At 35.6% G+C, this 18,663-nt stretch overlaps 1 protein-coding gene across 2 annotated transcripts in view; it reads right to left on the bottom strand.

The window, feature by feature from the left end:
• The window catches only part of LOC137397625 (transmembrane protein 87A-like), a 50,794-nt gene extending 39,166 nt beyond the window's left edge, over positions 1-11,628 (bottom strand). For both annotated transcript variants that reach the window (XM_068083919.1, XM_068083920.1), the window contains exons 1-5: positions 11,494-11,628; positions 9,250-9,304; positions 5,715-5,803; positions 680-823; positions 87-123 (exon numbers count right to left, since the gene is read on the bottom strand). In XM_068083919.1, coding sequence (XP_067940020.1) covers positions 87-123; positions 680-823; positions 5,715-5,803; positions 9,250-9,304; positions 11,494-11,586 — 418 coding nt within the window. In that variant the 5' untranslated portion in view covers positions 11,587-11,628. The remainder of the gene's footprint in view (positions 1-86; positions 124-679; positions 824-5,714; positions 5,804-9,249; positions 9,305-11,493) is intronic.
• Between the last annotated feature and the right edge of the window lie 7,035 nt (positions 11,629-18,663).

Genomic DNA, 18,663 nt, shown 5'->3' with positions numbered 1-18,663 from the left:
GATATACAAAATTATGGCTGTGTGATATGATTACCACTACATAATTTCCCTTATGACTAAAATGACCTTAACACTAAACCACAAACCTTTGCAATTAAAATTCGGTGTGTAGGGTTGCTCAGTCTACAAAAAACGAAGAATACAGCTAAAAATAGAGCGAAGATCAAAGGATTGAAAAACAAAGAAGATTTTTCATGCCATATGCTGCCATATATATGGCGCTGCTATATGGCGCTGCTATATAGCGCTGCCATATAGCGCTGTCATATAGCGCTGTCATATAGCGCTGCCATATAGCGCTGTCATATAGCGCTGCCATATAGGGCTGCCATATAGCGCTGTCATATAGCGCTGTCATATAGCGCTGTCATATAGCGCTGCCATATAGCGCTGTCATATAGCGCTGTCATATAGCGCTGCCATATAGCGCTGCCATTTAGCGCTGTCATATAGCGCTGTCATATAGCGCTGTCATATAGCGCTGCCATATAAGGCTGCCATATAGTGCTGTCATATAGCGCTGCCATATAACGCTGCCAAAGAATTAACGGTCAAAGTGCAGATTTAAGTGATATTTCTTGCCATATTCTGTATGACCAGAATAAAAGCCCAATTCTTCCTCCAAATCACAAAGAGTTGGAGAAATAAAAGTAATAAGTACAAAGCGATAAAGACTCACAGCCTTGAGCTTAGGTGTGTATGTACCGTCTGCGCAGTTCATCACACCTGTTCCATTCTTCCACTCGTAATAGTCAATGCATTCAGGGACATTCCTTAAGATACCATCCATGGTTGCAACCATTGACTCGAATCCGCTCTTGTCCTGAATAAAACCAGACAACCGATCAATAACTTCAACATAAAACCAGACATCCAATCAGCAAATGGGCCTGTCCATAAATAAATAAACTTCGAGGGAATTTTTCAGAAAGGAGGTTTTAAAAAACAACTTTTTGCATTCAATAGTAAACACCGAAGATTGTAGGAATCTGTGAATTTCCTAAAGATATGTTACATCGATGTATAATAAAATCATTATTAGATCATTAGTTTATGTAACATTTTAAACAAAATATCTTTAGTAACTTAACTAATATTCCACAGGGGTTTATAACATTGAGGCATGATTAACTGTCGTAATTGTATTACGTGACTACTTTACTATCCATGAAAAACATTCAAAACTTTCTATGTAGATTGATATTCACCAGGCACGCTTCATACTGCAGGCATATTCTTTGTTGCAGCGGTGACAAAAACGATGAAAAAGTTAGTCTAGCACTATTAGTTTCTAGGTTTTTTTAGGATTCTAAATTAGTTTCACACTTATTTGAAGCTGACAAGCAGACCTTTACTGTAACTTGTGAATTTTCCTTATAATTGTGTCAGCAAGTGATTGTTTGGTCTAACTATTGGTGATCTACTAACTTATTGTATCAATTATTAAGTATATCATAGGAGTCAAAGATCAAAGGGAATATAGTCTAATGGCCTCAACCTACTACCAATACAACATGTAATTAAACCATCTTGTACAGCTTTCTGGCCTAGACATTGGAGCCCTTCTCGGAGTTACGTTTTTTCACGCAATAACTTGTTCCAGCTAGATAGACAAAAAATCCAGTCATATAAGGTCATGTGAAAGAATTAGTGACTTTTGAGATAATATTAGCAAGTTGCGCGAGTGAATGAGTGAATTGAGAGTCGCTAGGTGAACATATGTTTGCTCTTTTGGGTTAAATCTATCATTTGGTAACAACTGTCAGTATGGTTAAGACCACTTCTGCACAAGGTATGCGTAAATGTCTTGAAAAATTAAAAGCAGAACCCGAAAAGTATGTCGGTTACCTTAGTTTGCAGGCCAATGTAGAAAGTATGTCGGTTACCTTAGTTTGCAGGCCAATGTAGAAAGTATGTCGGTTACCTTAGTTTGCAGGCTAATGTAGAAAGTATGTCGGTTACCTTAGTTTGCAGTCCAATGTAGAAAGTATGTCGGTTACCTTAGTTTGCAGGCCAATGTAGAAAGTATGTCGGTTACCTTAGTTTGCAGACCAATGTAGAAAGTATGTCGGTTACCTTAGTTTGCAGGCCAATGTAGAAAGTATGTCGGTTACCTTAGTTTGCAGACCAATGTAGAAAGTATGTCGGTTACCTTAGTTTGCAGACCAATGTAGAAAGTATGTCGGTTACCTTAGTTTGCAGACCAATGTAGAAAGTATGTCGGTTACCTTAGTTTGCAGGCCAATGTAGAAAGTATGTTGGTTACCTTAGTTTGCAGACCAATGTAGAAAGTATGTCGGTTACCTTAGTTTGCAGGCCAATGTAGAAAGTATGTCGGTTACCTTAGTTTGCAGACCAATGTAGAAAGTATGTCGGTTACCTTAGTTTGCAGACCAATGTAGAAAGTATGTCGGTTACCTTAGTTTGCAGGCCAATGTAGAAAGTATGTCGGTTACCTTAGTTTGCAGGCCAATGTAGAAAGCCACAGGCTAAAACTGATGCTATCGAAAAAGAAAAGCTATGGCCTAGAGAATCTAGAGCGGAATTTTTTTGCCACACAAAAGGACTAGTAGATTGGGTGGAGCTTTAACTCTTTGGCTGGGCCAAAAAACACTCGAAAGTCATGTAATTCATTTTTCAAAATTCAATAAAATCGATATTTTATGAACATGCATAGCTCTAATCTTCAATTTAAATTCTATGAACAAAATTTTTTGTATATAGACATTCATTCACATATGTACTAATACAAAAAATCTACAACTATGTACAATTGTCCCTGTATGAAAGGCTTGAAAGTATTTTTTTCGGTAGAGTCAATCGCTATAACGTTGCCGTGCGAGCCATCATAACGATCGTTTATCTCTGTATATTCCAAGTGTATTAAAAGTCCAAAAAGTTTACATCACTTCTATCATTTGAATTATTTTTATTCTGATCAGACAAAAAATCACTAACGATCGCAGGATCAAATAATCTTTTATTTTACCGTTTGGAAAGGTGAGCCAATGTTGACTGGTTTGTCCAACTTTTATTCTTTTCCAAGAAGGCGCGATTTGTTTAGCTTTTAGCACAAAGCAACGCCTCTCAGATAATCGTTTCATATTGTAAATCATCGACTGATATCTTGCTGATGATATTTAAAACTTACAAGTGTTCATATCCTTTGTTTAACGTTACTAGGTGACAGCTTCATAAATGTCTACCGAAAGCGGCATAAATGTTGTTTCCCTACGCAACCGGTAAACGACATTTCGGTCGTTTCCCCAGCCAAAAGGGTTAAAAAGGCTTGTGCGACAAAAAGCACCAACTCGCAAGTTGATAGTAAAAGATGCCAAAGATTTTGCCATGGCATGTGATAAATCTACAGCAGAAATTAGTGTGATTCCCATTACTACTATTTCTGAAGAGAGTGAATTTTTAGATCAACGTTGCATCTACATGCCTTGAAAGGTATTCAGCAAGTACATCATGTGCAAGCAACAAACAAATACTCTGTTTCATTTACCCTAGGACACTTATATTTCGCTAGCATTTAGTTTCGTGAGTGGCATACAGAGTGAAATTTTGCTGCAACTTAATTTCGCAGCTCTGATGAGTGCGAAAATATAGTGATGTGAAAATAAATGCAGTGGAACAAACATAATTAGATTCATCAGATCAAGTTCACTGTTACAAAATTGTTTGCAATTTCGGTAGAAATGTGTTGACGAGATCGATAATGCAATTTGATCGCTTGCTGCCATTTGTTTCTTGGACTATCAATGACGTCAAGGTCCCTCTCGCCTTGACTGATGTGGCACCAATGTGACCATGTGAGTATTTATAGCACGCGGTGGCCATGGCTCTGGGTTGTTATTGTTTTTGGTTGGCAATAAAATTCATCACTGCAATAATTATTATTCAACTTTATGACTTTCCCTACAGGACTTTTATCCTCATCAGTTACAAATTCAGTGACTAAACTAATATCATCATCTTCCTCATTTGTTTTGGCTTTTCCAAAAAAACCTGTTATCGTAATTTGCTTTGCCCCGCTGCTCAGTCGGTGTATTAGCTATAATGAGTTTAGTAGGAATTGCCCAATGAGCCAACCACACACAAAAAAGGCCTGCATTTTTAATAGTATGACGATTTTATTGTGAATATTAATGACCGAAGCTATTTAATTTCGCGTTCGTTATGATAGTTTAGTTTCGCTCATGAAATCTTCGCGAAAGGGTGACTCCGCGAAAACGTGAAAGTTAGATGAGGCGAATACATAAGTGTCCTAGGGTAGTAGAGTCAGCCAGAGTTCTGACCACAAAAAGCACTCCTTCGTACATCTAGATGGTGTTGCAGCTGAACCTGCTTCACCATGTTCGGATGATAAAAGTCGCAATGATGAATGTGGTAATAACCAGAAAATTCCGAAGATAAAAGTAGCCGACTTTTAACGTAGTTTTAACGAAAATAACGGGAAAAAAGCCTTTGGAAACATGTAGGGTTGGTTAGAGGGGTATACGGTGAAGATTAGGAGATTCGGTTTTTAAAGCAGGCTAGTTCTAGTACTCATGCTTTTACAGTAAAAACTAATGATATTTAATGGGTGACAATTGACCAAATCACCGTGTCAGTCTTGTCTGACAAGAGAGAGCAATGCTGCTTTAAACCAGACCCTAGCAGAAGGAGGTCGTATTCTTAGCTATTCAATATTTGTGGAAACTCCATACTTCAAAGACTTCTAACGATATTGTAGTTCATGTTTTTGTTTAATTCTAGATAATCTAATTACTGCTAAATGTATATATAAACTCTCAATTTTAGTTGGCGCATTACAATGATGTTTGTTAGTTTTCACTTCTTGTTAATTGTGTTTAAATTGATGATTTCAATATATTTTATCATATCAATAAACCATATGCATTAAAACATAATCTATAGCACTAGTTCCCTTCAAAATTCAGACGAGTTGCAATGGTGACAAGCTGTAGCAACGGTAACAAATGTTAAGGCTTGTAATTTACCTTCATCTTGACATATATCACTATGCACATGGTTTCTATGTACACGTAGCTATGCGTGTTCTAAACATAATAACTAAGCAAGACCATTGTTTTGTATCATAAATCAGAGTTTTTCAAATAGCTAAATTAATTTTGAAAATCGCTATTCTCTGATGTCGCAAGAGTGACACACGTTTTTGAAATGTCTAAAGAAACTTGACGAGTCGTGCACAAGAGAGCACAACTCTTCCTCTTTCCCTCACAAGTCGTGCACATAACCAATGTATATCATTTCATAGATAATCCATCGTTTTTTTTTTGACATCAACAAGTCGTTTACACATGCGCTCGTTCACGAAAAAGCCGCCATTTTTGTAGAAAACGATCGTTTTTCTTTGATTTATTAGTACTTTTAAGTGTTGTTTTGATACTATAATAAAAAATTGCAAGCAAAAACATCGTTTTTAAATTATCATTGCAAAAGCTTCGTGTTTCTAACGAAACAATTGTCTATAAAGATGGCCGACAACGATAAAATAACTTCACGAAAAAACGAAGGATTGTAAGCTCTATCAGAATACAAGGTTTAATAAGTTCAAAGGCCCCTTAATAAGCAACTACGTGCAAAAAACCTCTCTGAATGTTGCAGCGGTGATTATGGACAGACCCAAATGCAACACAAAGTGTGTTTAATCAAGGTAAAGGGAGACAATGGTAAACTGTACTTACACTCAAGACTATAAAGTCACTCCTGTAGCATTTAGTGTAGACCATTAGCCACTCTACGTTAAACGTGCCTTCAGTGCATGAGGAACTGTCTATAATATACATGCACGAGTTACAGTTATGAGTCAGACGAACGAGTCACACATATTTAAAGCACTTTTTACCATTGTGATGGATCCTCATTCTATTGTTTTAACTAAAGCTTCATGATATGGCGATTAATTTGTTTGATGATCATTTTGAAAGTAAATAATTTGAAAATTGCCACCTTTTAAAGAGATTTTGCTAATCGTATAAACGATATAATTGTGTAATAATGATTTATCTCACACCTGATGATGTTCAGAGTACTAGAACTAAAAGTGCCTCCTAGTCATATAATAGGCTCATTCCACCCACATGCCTTCATTCCACCCACATGCCCTCATTCCACCCACATGCCCTCATTCCACCCACATGCCCTCATTCCACCCACATGCCCTCATTCCACCCACATGCCCTCATTCCACCCACATGCCCTCATTCCACCCACATGCCCTCATTCCACCCACATGCCCTCATTCCACCCACATGCCCTCATTCCACCCACATGCCCTCATTCCACCCACATGCCCTCATTCCACCCACATGCTCTCATTCCACCCACATACCCAAGAAATAAATGCTTCTAATTATCACGAACACAAAAAAGTTTTCTTTTCAAGTTGGAATATACATGGTATATATACAAAACACATTAACAGAAAATTACAGGTTTTATATAATAATATCATGAATCATCTATTTGCAATCTATATCTATCAAATCAAGTCGCCTGGTGAATTTTGGAAATCACGAAGCTCTAGGGTCAACAGCGTTGTAGAAGCTACCTGCAATGACCTTGAACTTTACAATTGCAGAAGAAAACCATGAATCTGCTTAGTTGTGAATGCTCTCAGTTTGCTATGTTAAACTGTTGAGACGTTGTTGTAAAATGTGAGAGAGGTGAATGTTAATACAAGTCTCATATTTGATCACAACTTACTAACTATAGCTAAATACTAGTCAAATTCCCGGCGTTGCACAGGTATTAAAAACAGCTTATAAACAGTGGTAGATATTGTAGTTGTCTGCCACTTGCCATTGGCCTGGCACATTGCCATTGACTAATTTGAGTAAGCTACTGTCCTGTGCTAAACTTACTAATAAGAGCAAGCTCTAATGACCAATGACGGGAGGTTCCACGATCAAATGCAGCACGAAGCAAATTTTTTATTCCTAGATTTTAATAGCTGTAGCTGGACACCCCATATGGCAGACTTTGAGATTCATATATATATAAACTAGTTACGCCACCCGGGTGTTGCCCGAGTATTAAAATTCAGCTTATAAACAATGAGCGGTAATGAGAGTTGCCTGCCACTTGTTATTAGCCTAGCATATTGCCAATGGATAATTTGAGTAAGCTTACTAATAAGAGCTACGGCTTCTATGCCGTTATGCCATGACTTTGCGTCATGACCGAAAGCGTAGCGTATTTGCTCCCATATAGCGACATGTATCGCCAAGCGGATCTATCAAACTCGTGAGGCTAATTTGGTAAGGCGATGGACTTGCAAATGGGAGGTTCGGTGATCAAATCTTATGCCAAATGGATTCTTTAGTCCAAGATTTTAATAGTTATAACTAAACATATACGACGACAACCAACTTTAATATATATAATATATATATATAGAAATATATATATAGATTGTAATTTACTATGTACTCATCTAAATATGAGCTCAATCCTTGTTTAGCAAATAATCTTCAGTAAGAATGAAGGAACTGTCACTTCCTATAGTGTGGAACATCTACTTACGAAAAACTCCAGATACGAAATTTTCAAGTTACAAAACATCTTTTAGTAAAAGTTTTTGCTTGAACTCAGGAAAAATATTTTTCGATGCGAAAAGCTTTTTGAACTTTTGCCTGTTTGTTTGCTTCGCAGTTTGGCTCAACGGTTTCCGGTAAGTACGACTTGAACACATCTCACACAGTTTCTTTGGCCAAAGTCAGCAAACGAGCATTTTGTTTTCGTTCGATAATTTGATGTTATCATATACCGCATACAGAACAGGATATTATCTTCCATATCTAGCAATTCAAGTTTTGTATTTTCCGTGTGATAAAAGTTTTTAAATCCATGCCTAAATAAATACTTATACTTACGTTCCTAAAACATTTATTCAGAACAAAACCAAGACAACAATAACACATTTTATTTATATGTATTTTTTATTTATACAGTCAAACATGGATAACTCGAACTTCACGGGACCGAGCGAAAGTGTTCGAGTTATCAGAGCGTTCAAGTTATCAGAGTACTGTCACAAGTCCATGTATTTATTTATTTATTAGTAGAAACATGTACATATACAAACTATAATATAAATCAAAGCATCAATGGCTTGTTTAAAATTAAATGCTTCTAATGTAAAGTTTAAAACTTTTTTTATCAAAAAGTATAGAGATTTTTCTATCACTTGAGATTGGTTTGTTGTTTGAGGTGATGTTATTGCCAGGACGTTTTTTAGATTAAAATTGGCAAAACTTGATTGTTGTTGAAATGCTCAGAAGAAAAGACATCTTTTTCTTTAGAACGTTTTAACCAAGATCAATTTTGCCGATTTTTTTTTAAGTTTATGCGAAGGTTACCTCACATTTCCTTGCTTCCGAAGGGCCATCGCTAGGCGGATGTTTGGTAAAAATCAAATTTTACCTAACCTTTAGAAAAGTCGTTGACAAAAACATTTTGCCGATGGTGGTAATAACGACGCTTATAAATTACGAAAAGTTGAGGTTTATCTCTATGATTTGAAATAAAGTGATTTTCTAAAGCGATAGTAACCGTCTCGGTAGCCGTTGGGCAAAAAACTGTTCGAGTTAACAGAGTTGAGGTCGAGTTATCTAAAGCAATTTATCATTACGTGGGAACGGACCAAAGAAACCGTTCGAGTTAACCAAGTGTTCGAGCTATCCGAGGGCGAGCTATCCGAGGGCGAGTTATCCGTGTTTGACTGTATCTAGTGGTGTGCCCAAGGATTTTGTAAAAAACGTGTAAAAAAATGTGCAACGACTTGAGAATAGTTGAAATCACTGGCCTACAGCATGATATAGCCTGAGAAACTAAAGCGAAGGTGGTCTAAGATTATAGCCACAGATTAAACGTATCGTTTTATTTTAAAGCTTACCAATTAGTTGTTGATGTAGACTGTGGTTGACTGACATTAGATGATAGTTGGGCATGGATAGCAATACTGCCAACATTCTATCCTCAAATTGTTCTGATATTTTAAAATGGACCACTAAACGGCTACAGACCAATGTTTCTATGCTGACAGTTATGTATCGAAGATTTATTATGATATATTGCTAATTGGAATAAATGCCAAATGTGAATTCAAACTCAAAGAAATGCTTGATGTTCACAATACAAAATAAAGAGTTATCTAAAAAATTCTAAACCAAATTCAGCAGGTGCTTGAGTGAAACAGGCACTTGAGTGAAAACTTACCTATTGTCACTTGTGTCCCTGCAAACATGCTTTTGGAGATGACATGGTTGTCAATCTAAAAATTACAAAGCAAATTTATATTTAGAATTAAAGATGTGATTGTACCATTGAGGTCATTCAAATGAAACTAAGATTAATAAAAGGCTAAAACATCAACTACAATTTAATGTCGTTTTTGTCTTTATAGACGAACCTTCCTCTGCTGTGCAAAGGAAGATAGGATAATGGAGGTGAACCTATCTTTAACTCTGTAACAGACAGAGATAGCACACTTGGCAAGTAGCTCACATGGCTAGGTTAAAGGTTGATTTGCGACAAAATTCATATTACAGTTATTTTGTATCAAAAGATTCACTATGCGTTACTCTGCTGCGTAGTAGGTGCAAATTATGTGGAAATGTGATTACAAGCTCTTAAGAGCTCAACAACGAACAGTTTATCGCCGTCATCACGAGACCGCCATAGATTAGAATCTCTTTCCAAAACAGCTCAAATGGGCGTACTTGAACAAGATGGTTTCTGTTTACACTTTCACACAACCTCATTCGTCAAAATATTTTAACAAATATACTTCACGCATTCAATAAAATCATGTCTATTGTCCTTATGCATCTATTTCATCATCACTATAATGCTGTCATTTTGAGCCCTGATATCTCAAAACCTACCGTAAAAATTATATTTTTTAACTTTAGCTCGAAGGAGTACATATCATTCTCTAATAAACTTGACGAGCCTGTTGGTCACCAGTGATCGTCGAAAAATGCTGCAGAAATTATTCGCACTGTTTGGCAGGAAGTATGGGTCACATGACAGATTACGACTAGACGATTAGACCAAGCCGAAACAAAACTGTAAACTAGCGAGCGTCTATATTTGGTAAAACCCGAAGTGTTTGTCATAAACTAGTGCTTCGAGAAGTTTTATATTGAGCCTTTTATTGGCCCTTCAATTTACGTGAGAACATCACGTGACAAAACAATAACCAAATGTAATGATTAGATACCATTAGTGTATAGACATAAAAGCATTTGCTAATTTTGTGCTCACAAATTTTCAGCTAAGGTCTATGTCACACTTTTCATAAAGTCATAAAGGCATTTAATGAGAGGTTTTCCATAACTGGTTTAATTATAGACACATTGCGATAACAAACTATTTGACTAGAACTTTAGGAAAATCTATCATCTTGTCTAGTCATTTGAGGTAATGAGTGTGTAATCTCACAGACCTCAAAAAATGCTCAAAAAATACTAATATGGACTCCTAAATTCCTTCACCAATTATACAGTATCTATTTTTAGAATTTAAGTTTTTGTACTACGCAACGGTAATCAATCATCTGTCCAATAGAAACAAAATCCCTACTAAAGCCTTACTACTGAAGCTGAATATCTTTAAAAGTGTGCTTCATTAAAACTTTTTTAGTGTAGCTCAAAATCCCTCGTCGATTAAGTGCATTGGAGCATATAAATATGACAATGTGGCTAATAGTTCTAGAAATATCTCATCACTCATTGAGACTGAACAAACTATTAGTTATATGCATAGTTTAACAAATGTACGAGTTTCTCGATGTAATTCTTGTTCTATATTAACTAACCGCCAGAGGCTAACGAAGATATTAATTTAAATGAACTAATATGTATGCGACTGTAAAAAGTTATATTTCATGAAATGGGTGCAATCATAAATAACAACATTAAAATTACATATACTTTACTGCTGCTCAAATGCAAAACATTAAAACAGCGATACAAATCTAATCTATAATTTTCCCACTACACCCTTCTAGAAAAAAGGAAAGGTGTGGGAACTCTTTTATTACAAAAATTCTTTACTAAAAACCTCTCAGGTCTCGAGTTGTTCTCGGCCAAAAAGAATTAAAAAACGCATTTGTCCGGATTGTTGGCACAAACAGACCTGCTTTCTGTCGAGTGTTGTGGTGCTTGATAGTATTTTTAAAATCAGGGACCGTAAAGTTCCTTTCCACTGCTTTTAAATAAAATGCACACCTAATATCTTTTCGCCGTTTAGCTAAACTCTCGATCCCTGTATTTGCTTTTATTTCTGTAAAACTGACTTGCCCCTTTAGTTTATAAATGAACCTTGAAGCTAAACAAATACTTGACTTGCTCACCACTTGCCCACCACACCATCATGTGACTGATAAAAGCAATTTCAAGCGGAATGGCAACGATTTCAATATTAGAACAGCCTAAGTAACAACTCATTAAACTTCACCTGTAAAGTATAACTCAGAGACCAATTCCCTGTTTCTGGAAAAGCGTTTAGGGTTTGCCAAGTGAGAACGGCTAGCAAGATAAACGTTTGCATCGTTTACGATACTATTACACAGCAATGGCCAAGTCAGCTGTAGTCTGATATCTCCAATGGCGATTGACGGATATTTGTATGCTAGCGTCACGCTAGAACAACGGGAGCCAATGTTTCCTTACAAACCAGTTTTTTAATCTCAGTCTATACACTTACAAGTTGTCCGTCGCCAATTCGAGATTAGACCACGGGTGTGACAAAACAGTGGTAATGTGTGTGGTAATGGAATAGATATTACTTGTAGGCGGAGTTTGTTTCGGTGTAATCTCTAGCTCTGGACGAGAAGGTTGCGCGACCAATGGAAGCGGATTTGGAGCTCGTTAGTTTCCAAACAAATAGGCCACACCCCCCACACCCTATTAATTTTTATGTACATGTATTTTCTAGTTAGTTAGTAATCTTTTATTTTGCTGATAACAAAATAACAAAAAGCCTCTATTTGCAGGCATATTATACAATAAAACGGAAACTGTAGAAGTATCCTGAATGCAAGATAGTAGTGAACAATTCATATTTAGTTTGAGAGTATTTGTGTGAAAATTAAAAGAAAATTTACATGAGAGGATGACTTCAAATAAGTAATGCATGATAACTTATACAAAAATAAATTGATTGATACTACATACAAGAGTTCAGGTCTGAAGAATAGATCCTCTATGAGTATTGAATGTGGTAAGATTGATTGTAATTAATAATTGGATGACTATAATATGGTCTGTACCATTGATATTTGTCTCCTTGGTAATATAAGTGGAATAGGGTTTTTCTCCAGATGATCTGATTCTAGGTCTTTTAATAAACCAGTAGAACAGTGTCCTGTTATGAGATGAGTTTTCCATCGGCGTTGTCGATCATTAATTAGTTGCTTTCAAATAGTGGATTTTCTAAAATGACTTGCTGACATATCTGCTATAGTTTTGTTTCTACTCTAGTTCTTGTTTCTACATGTGTTTTCTATGTAATTGTAATTTGTATTTGTTAATGTTGTGGTCTCTCAATTAGAGAGGCTGTAGAATGTAAAATGGCTTGTTTGTTTGGAAACTAGCATACCTGTTTCTGGTTTTGGCACATGACTCTCTCATACACGACTTCGACTACTGATTTTTAAAATTAAATGTATCAAAAATAACAGGATGACAAATGTAGGACTATCTGTTATACATAATATATTCTAAATGAATAAAAATTTTATTTACAGAAGTGAAAGAGTAGTGTATCAATATGACAATGTAGACACTGGATTAGCTTATAGGGTTTCCAGCCGTGGAGAAAGGCTTTGGAAGGAGCTATTGATCAGAATGATTATATAGATAACATCTATGACATAGGCCTACTATATGATTAATTGACTTAAAAAATAAATGTATGCCTGTAAAACCTTTTGAGATGGTTACTGGCCTTAAATAGACCAATAAAAGACTCAAGATACAACTAGCATTGTATAACACTATTATTTTTTTCCAACTAATTCATCTTATTCGTCATCAGAAAAGAAACTTTTTCAACAAACAGTTTTTCAAACCACTTTCTAATAGAGTTTCAAAACCATTTTACAAATATTTATTAGTGCCGAAGCACCTTAAAAATTATTTCTAAAATATAAATATATTGTATATATTGTATAAATATACATGCATTTAAACATAATTATAAAATATATATATTATACATGTATTTTATAATTATATATAAATATATCTATATAAATGTATACATATATATATTATATATGTTTTTCATAAATATAAATAAATACCATATATGTAGGCTATATAAATGTATTTAATATATATTTATATAAATTTATATTTAGATTTGCATATATTTATATATAGCATATTTAATATGTTTTATACATGTATATAGTTTTCTATTCAGATTGAAGGGTCAAGTTTGCTTTACAAAAATGAAAGAAGACACAGGTTTTCAATAAGAAAAGGAGACAAATTGTCAGACAAACTCTATGTCTATGACAAACTCTATGTCAAGTGTTGTGCTGTGCAACTTAAACCATCATTTGTTACAGGTTTTAATATAATATATTAAATATGATATATTAAATATAGTATTATATCTCATGAAACGAGACAGGAAAAAGGAAACATACTCCTTTTATTAAAACTGGTCAATTCTACAAATTTTTCTGGACTATAAACAACCTGAGATCCTATGGATATGCTTACTCTATAAACAACCTGAGACCCTATGGATATGCTTACTCTATAGACAACCTGAGATCCTATGGATATGCTTACTCTATAAACAACCTGAGATCCTATGGATATGCTTACTCTATAAACAACCTGAGATCCTATGGATATGCTTACTCTATAAACAACCTGAGATCCTATGGATATGCTTACTCTATAAACAACCTGAGATCCTATGGAGCTTACTCTATAAACAACCTGAGATCCTATGGATATGCTTACTCTATAAACAACCTGAGACCCTATGGATATGCTTACTCTATAAACAACCTGAGATCCTATGGATATGCTTACTCTATAAACAACCTGAGATCCTATGGATATGCTTACTCTATAAACAACCTGAGATCCTATGGATATGCTTACTCTATAAACAACCTGAGATCCTATGGATCTTACTCTATAAACAACCTGAGATCCTATGGATATGCTTACTCTATAAACAACCTGAGATCCTATGGATATGCTTACTCTATAAACAACCTGAGATCCTATGGAGCTTACTCTATAAACAACCTGAGATCCTATGGATATGCTTACTCTATAAACAACCTGAGATCCTATGGATCTTACTCTATAAACAACCTGAGATCCTATGGATATGCTTACTCTATAAACAACCTGAGATCCTATGGATCTTACTCTATAAACAACCTGAGATCCTATGGATATGCTTACTCTATAAACAACCTGAGATCCTATGGAGCTTACTCTATAAACAACCTGAGATCCTATGGAGCTTACTCTAAAATTTAAGAAACAGAAAACTGCAAAAGGAAACCGAAAAAACTTTCTCAAGTTGGAATTGTGTTCCCACACTTCTTCGAAGCACATTATGCGGTTTCAGTGAACTTTTTTTCTTATCGAGATCAATGTCGATGGTGTAGGAGCTTTCAGATTACGGCAAAGTAGGGCAATTAGCGAGGGTACAGCAGAAGCAACAGACAGACAACAGACAGACAGACAACAGACAGACAACAGACAGACAGACAGACAGTCCATCAAAAACAACTTAGGAAGGTGTTACAGACGAACTTACAAAAGACTTTAGTAAATGTTATTATAAAGCATCAGTATTGTTCTATCATTTGGTATTTTTATCATTTGTGATTGTTTTTGATGTTTGACTTGATCTGGCTGTCAGGATGTTTATAGATTAATATCGACTAAATTTAGGGTCATATCGTATATATGATACGCCATATGTTGATACATATACATATACAAACTATAATATAAACCAAAAACATAAATGGCTTGTTTCAAATTAAATGCTTCTAATGTAAAGTTTAAAATTTTTTTACTAGAAAGTATAAAGATTTTTCCATCACTGGAGATTTGTTTGTTGTTTTATGTGATCTGATTGCCAGGATGTTTTAAGATTAAACTTGACAAAATAGATCGCGTTTAAAATCTTCAGAAGAAAAATTCAAGCCGAAATGACATCTCCAGTTGCGCAGTTGTCTGCATCTCTCAGTATTGATATTGGCTATTGCATTCAAGCTGCAGCATTGCGTGTCTCTATTCTTCCGTCTCTCGTCTTTACCGAAGTGCAACTCCAGACATCATAATTGTACCTTTGCTTGAAGCTGTAATATATCCCAAATCAAGCTTTTTCTAGTTTAATCTTGACACATTCTGACACAAAAACACCTCAAACATAAAAATCAATCAGAAATGGTCGAAAAATGCCGACTCTTTCTGAGAAAATCTACTCAAATTTTATGTAGGTTTATTTTAGAATTCATAAAATGGCTGAAAAAATCACCATTCTCTGTCATCAGCCCGTGTCACATGCGTAAAGACATGGGGTATAAGTCTACCAGAGAACAACAATGGAGGGAAGTAATTCAGAAGCTGAGGTAAGGATTTTATGGGTTCAATATAGTGGGCCCACCATATTGAGCCCATAAAATCACCAATATTGTGTGATTTTGTGGGCTCATTTTATAGTCAATACGCCAGAATACTTGAGACTCAAGATGAGCTGAGGAGCGCCTAAGTTCATATGGAGGAAGACTCTGAAGTAAACTCAGATAAGGTAGGTTTGAGCGTTAGGGAATCGAAGATGATCTCTCAGGGTAGGAGGTGGCGTATTTCAGTAAATTTTGCTAGGCAAAACTTGAGGAACGGAACTAGTGACCGTAAGAAACCATTGCAGAAGAAAATAAAATGGAACCAAAGACACAACATCAAAGTTGATGGAATCGTGTAGCAAAAACTAATTAATTTGTAAAATGTATAAAATAATAAAATGTATTAATTTGATAACTACCATAAAACCTCTAGTACGACGCCACTTCTATTTGACTACCTTTAGTAAGGGACTCTATAAGGGAAGGTTTAAAAACTAAAGTGACGTGGCATTAAAAAGAGGCTTTACGGTAAATGTCATCAGAATGTGCCTTAGTGAAAAGGTTTATTACACAAGTATAATGTGTAAGCTACTGTAGACTAGGGTATTGTGTTGGTCTGTCTGTTTGTCTGTCCCAGCCATATATAATACTCATGTGTGTTTGTCTATATCTTGTATATATTCAGGTCACTTTTACTTCTCTTCCAATTGGGAATCTCGTAAAAATTTACAGTTTGAAGTCATATTCTGCTGTTTTTGTAAATAAAATGAAAGCTTACTACTATGTATATTCATTTTCTGGAGCGGGAGAGAGAGTCTATTTTTTTCTGCTATCGTCTAACTGGGCCTTGCCTTGACCGGTTCCCCATTGCATATAGGCCTCATCATCACCTCCTTTGTTTTGTTATATTTATTGTTCATTATTAGAAATTAATTATACATTCTTATGTTGACAACCATGTGATGTGTTTATTACTTCAATTTTTTGGTTCTATTTACCTATTGATGAAATAAACAAACAAATATTGAAGTTAGGCATCAAAGTGTTTCATAGATTAAAACCGGTTTAATCCGGCATAATAAGACAAACCCTGGTTTTCTTTCACGTTGCAAAAACTTTCCCAAGGTTGAACTGGAGGTGTTAGCATAAGGGAGCATGAAAACCAAACATATTGCTGGAGTTATGCTCTCCCAGTTTGAGACACTAAAGTATTCACTCTATAAACATTTGCGACTTCATTCAATTGGAAAGCTGAAGATTGTTATATAAAAAAATGCGGGTTAATTTCTTGACAAATTGCCATTGTGGTTGTATCCTTTGAAGTGAGCTGCCGGGGTTCAGAGGTTATTGGTTTGAATCACAGAAGAGTCATTGAAGACAAAAGAAGAAAAATTTTTATCAGATCAGGAGAAAAACCTTGAGCACATCCTTCAACATACTAAAACTTGCAATGTTTGATTGACTTTTCTCTTAACTCAATAATAAAAAAACTCTGCTATAAGTTAAAGCACTAAAGGTTTTCCATTGATAGAAACAGTGAAAAAGTTGGTTTGATCCAAATCAAAATAAAATCCAATCAACTTAAATATTTTCCTGTTGGCAGCAGGTTGCATGCAAATAGTATGAGTTGCACATCATAAATCTTTTGCAAAGCTTATTAGCAGAAGCTATTGAAGCAAAAATTTTCACTCAAATGTCAAATAATTACATACTTTTGACCTTTCGCAATAATTTTTCATACTCTTTAGTGCCACACTTGCATAATAGGTTGTACGTACAGTTTTAAGCACTGTCTGAATTACTGATAAAACTGTAACGTTGACAGTGATAACGCCTTTCACGACTGCTACAATCGCATCTGTAGCCATTATGACGCCCACGTCATTCTTGACTGCTCTCACGACTGGTAGAGCTACGCCGAAAATCATTGTAATGCTCATGTCACATTTGAGCTATCATTGCTACTATCCCTTCTCTCTGGTGATTTCAGCCCTCTTGCCTTTGTACCCCATCAACCTCTTGTTTGACACACAGCTGTCCAGTAGCTTTTTTCTCCTCGCCTGCAGCCTCCATAGAGGTACTGCTCCCTGGGGTTGGCAATGCAGCTGTTGCACTAGGTGTGGCGGTAGAAGGTCAAGTAAAGCTGGGTTCTGCCGTAAACATATTTGATGCCTCTTGCGTCACATTTCTGGTTCGAAGAAAGCTTTTCAACCTTTCCTAATCCAGATTATTTGGGACCGCTGAATTTTGACTCAATTTCGTTTCACCTAGTCCATTCACCGCAATGACTAGAGCAAAGCTTTTCTGTGAATCATCATTTCTGCCAAAATCTAGCAGTCCTATTGAGCCACTCCACTCTTAGAAGGAAATCTCTTTTGTCTTCTCCCACAATCTTGGAATATATGACCTAGCTTTCTACTAAAGAAGCACTTTATAGTAAAACAACTACTCTTTCCATAGTCACTACATTTACACGCTGCAAACTCTTTTCTACTGTGCTCCCTTCTAGTTTCATGTCAAAAACATTCCTTCTATTCATCCCACATCTGTAATTTTTTGACTGTTTTTGAACAGCCCCCAAGTGAACAAGGACTTTTGAAATCATACAATCTATTCTATTTTTAGAATACTGTATGCAACTGTTTTTTTCAGTCTCCTTAGATACCTCTGTCTTTACTCCCCGCTCTTATATTTTGTTTTTGAAGTTTGATTTGAACTACGACCAAATTAGCCAAAATAAGTAAGCAACATCTAAACATGACAATATTCTGCATTTCTTTTTACTTTAATTTTACATCAGTAATGGCTTGACAATTGTGCACCAGCCAATTGTGTTGAGTCTTCACAGTTGCATTCTTGTGGTTTATGATTACACGGGCACTATCAATTGTAACATGAGTTTAGACTGTCTAATGTTTTGCTCAGCTTGAATGCATTGGGGTTTTTCTAGATCAGGAAAGCTTAGTTTTGCTTATAGACTATTACGGTGCATATGCTCCATGTTTAGCTCT

This window comes from Watersipora subatra, chromosome 5 (genome assembly GCF_963576615.1).
Source record: "Watersipora subatra chromosome 5, tzWatSuba1.1, whole genome shotgun sequence".
Classification (NCBI taxonomy): domain Eukaryota; kingdom Metazoa; phylum Bryozoa; class Gymnolaemata; order Cheilostomatida; family Watersiporidae; genus Watersipora; species Watersipora subatra.
This window is presented reverse-complemented; position numbering and strand designations above follow the sequence as displayed.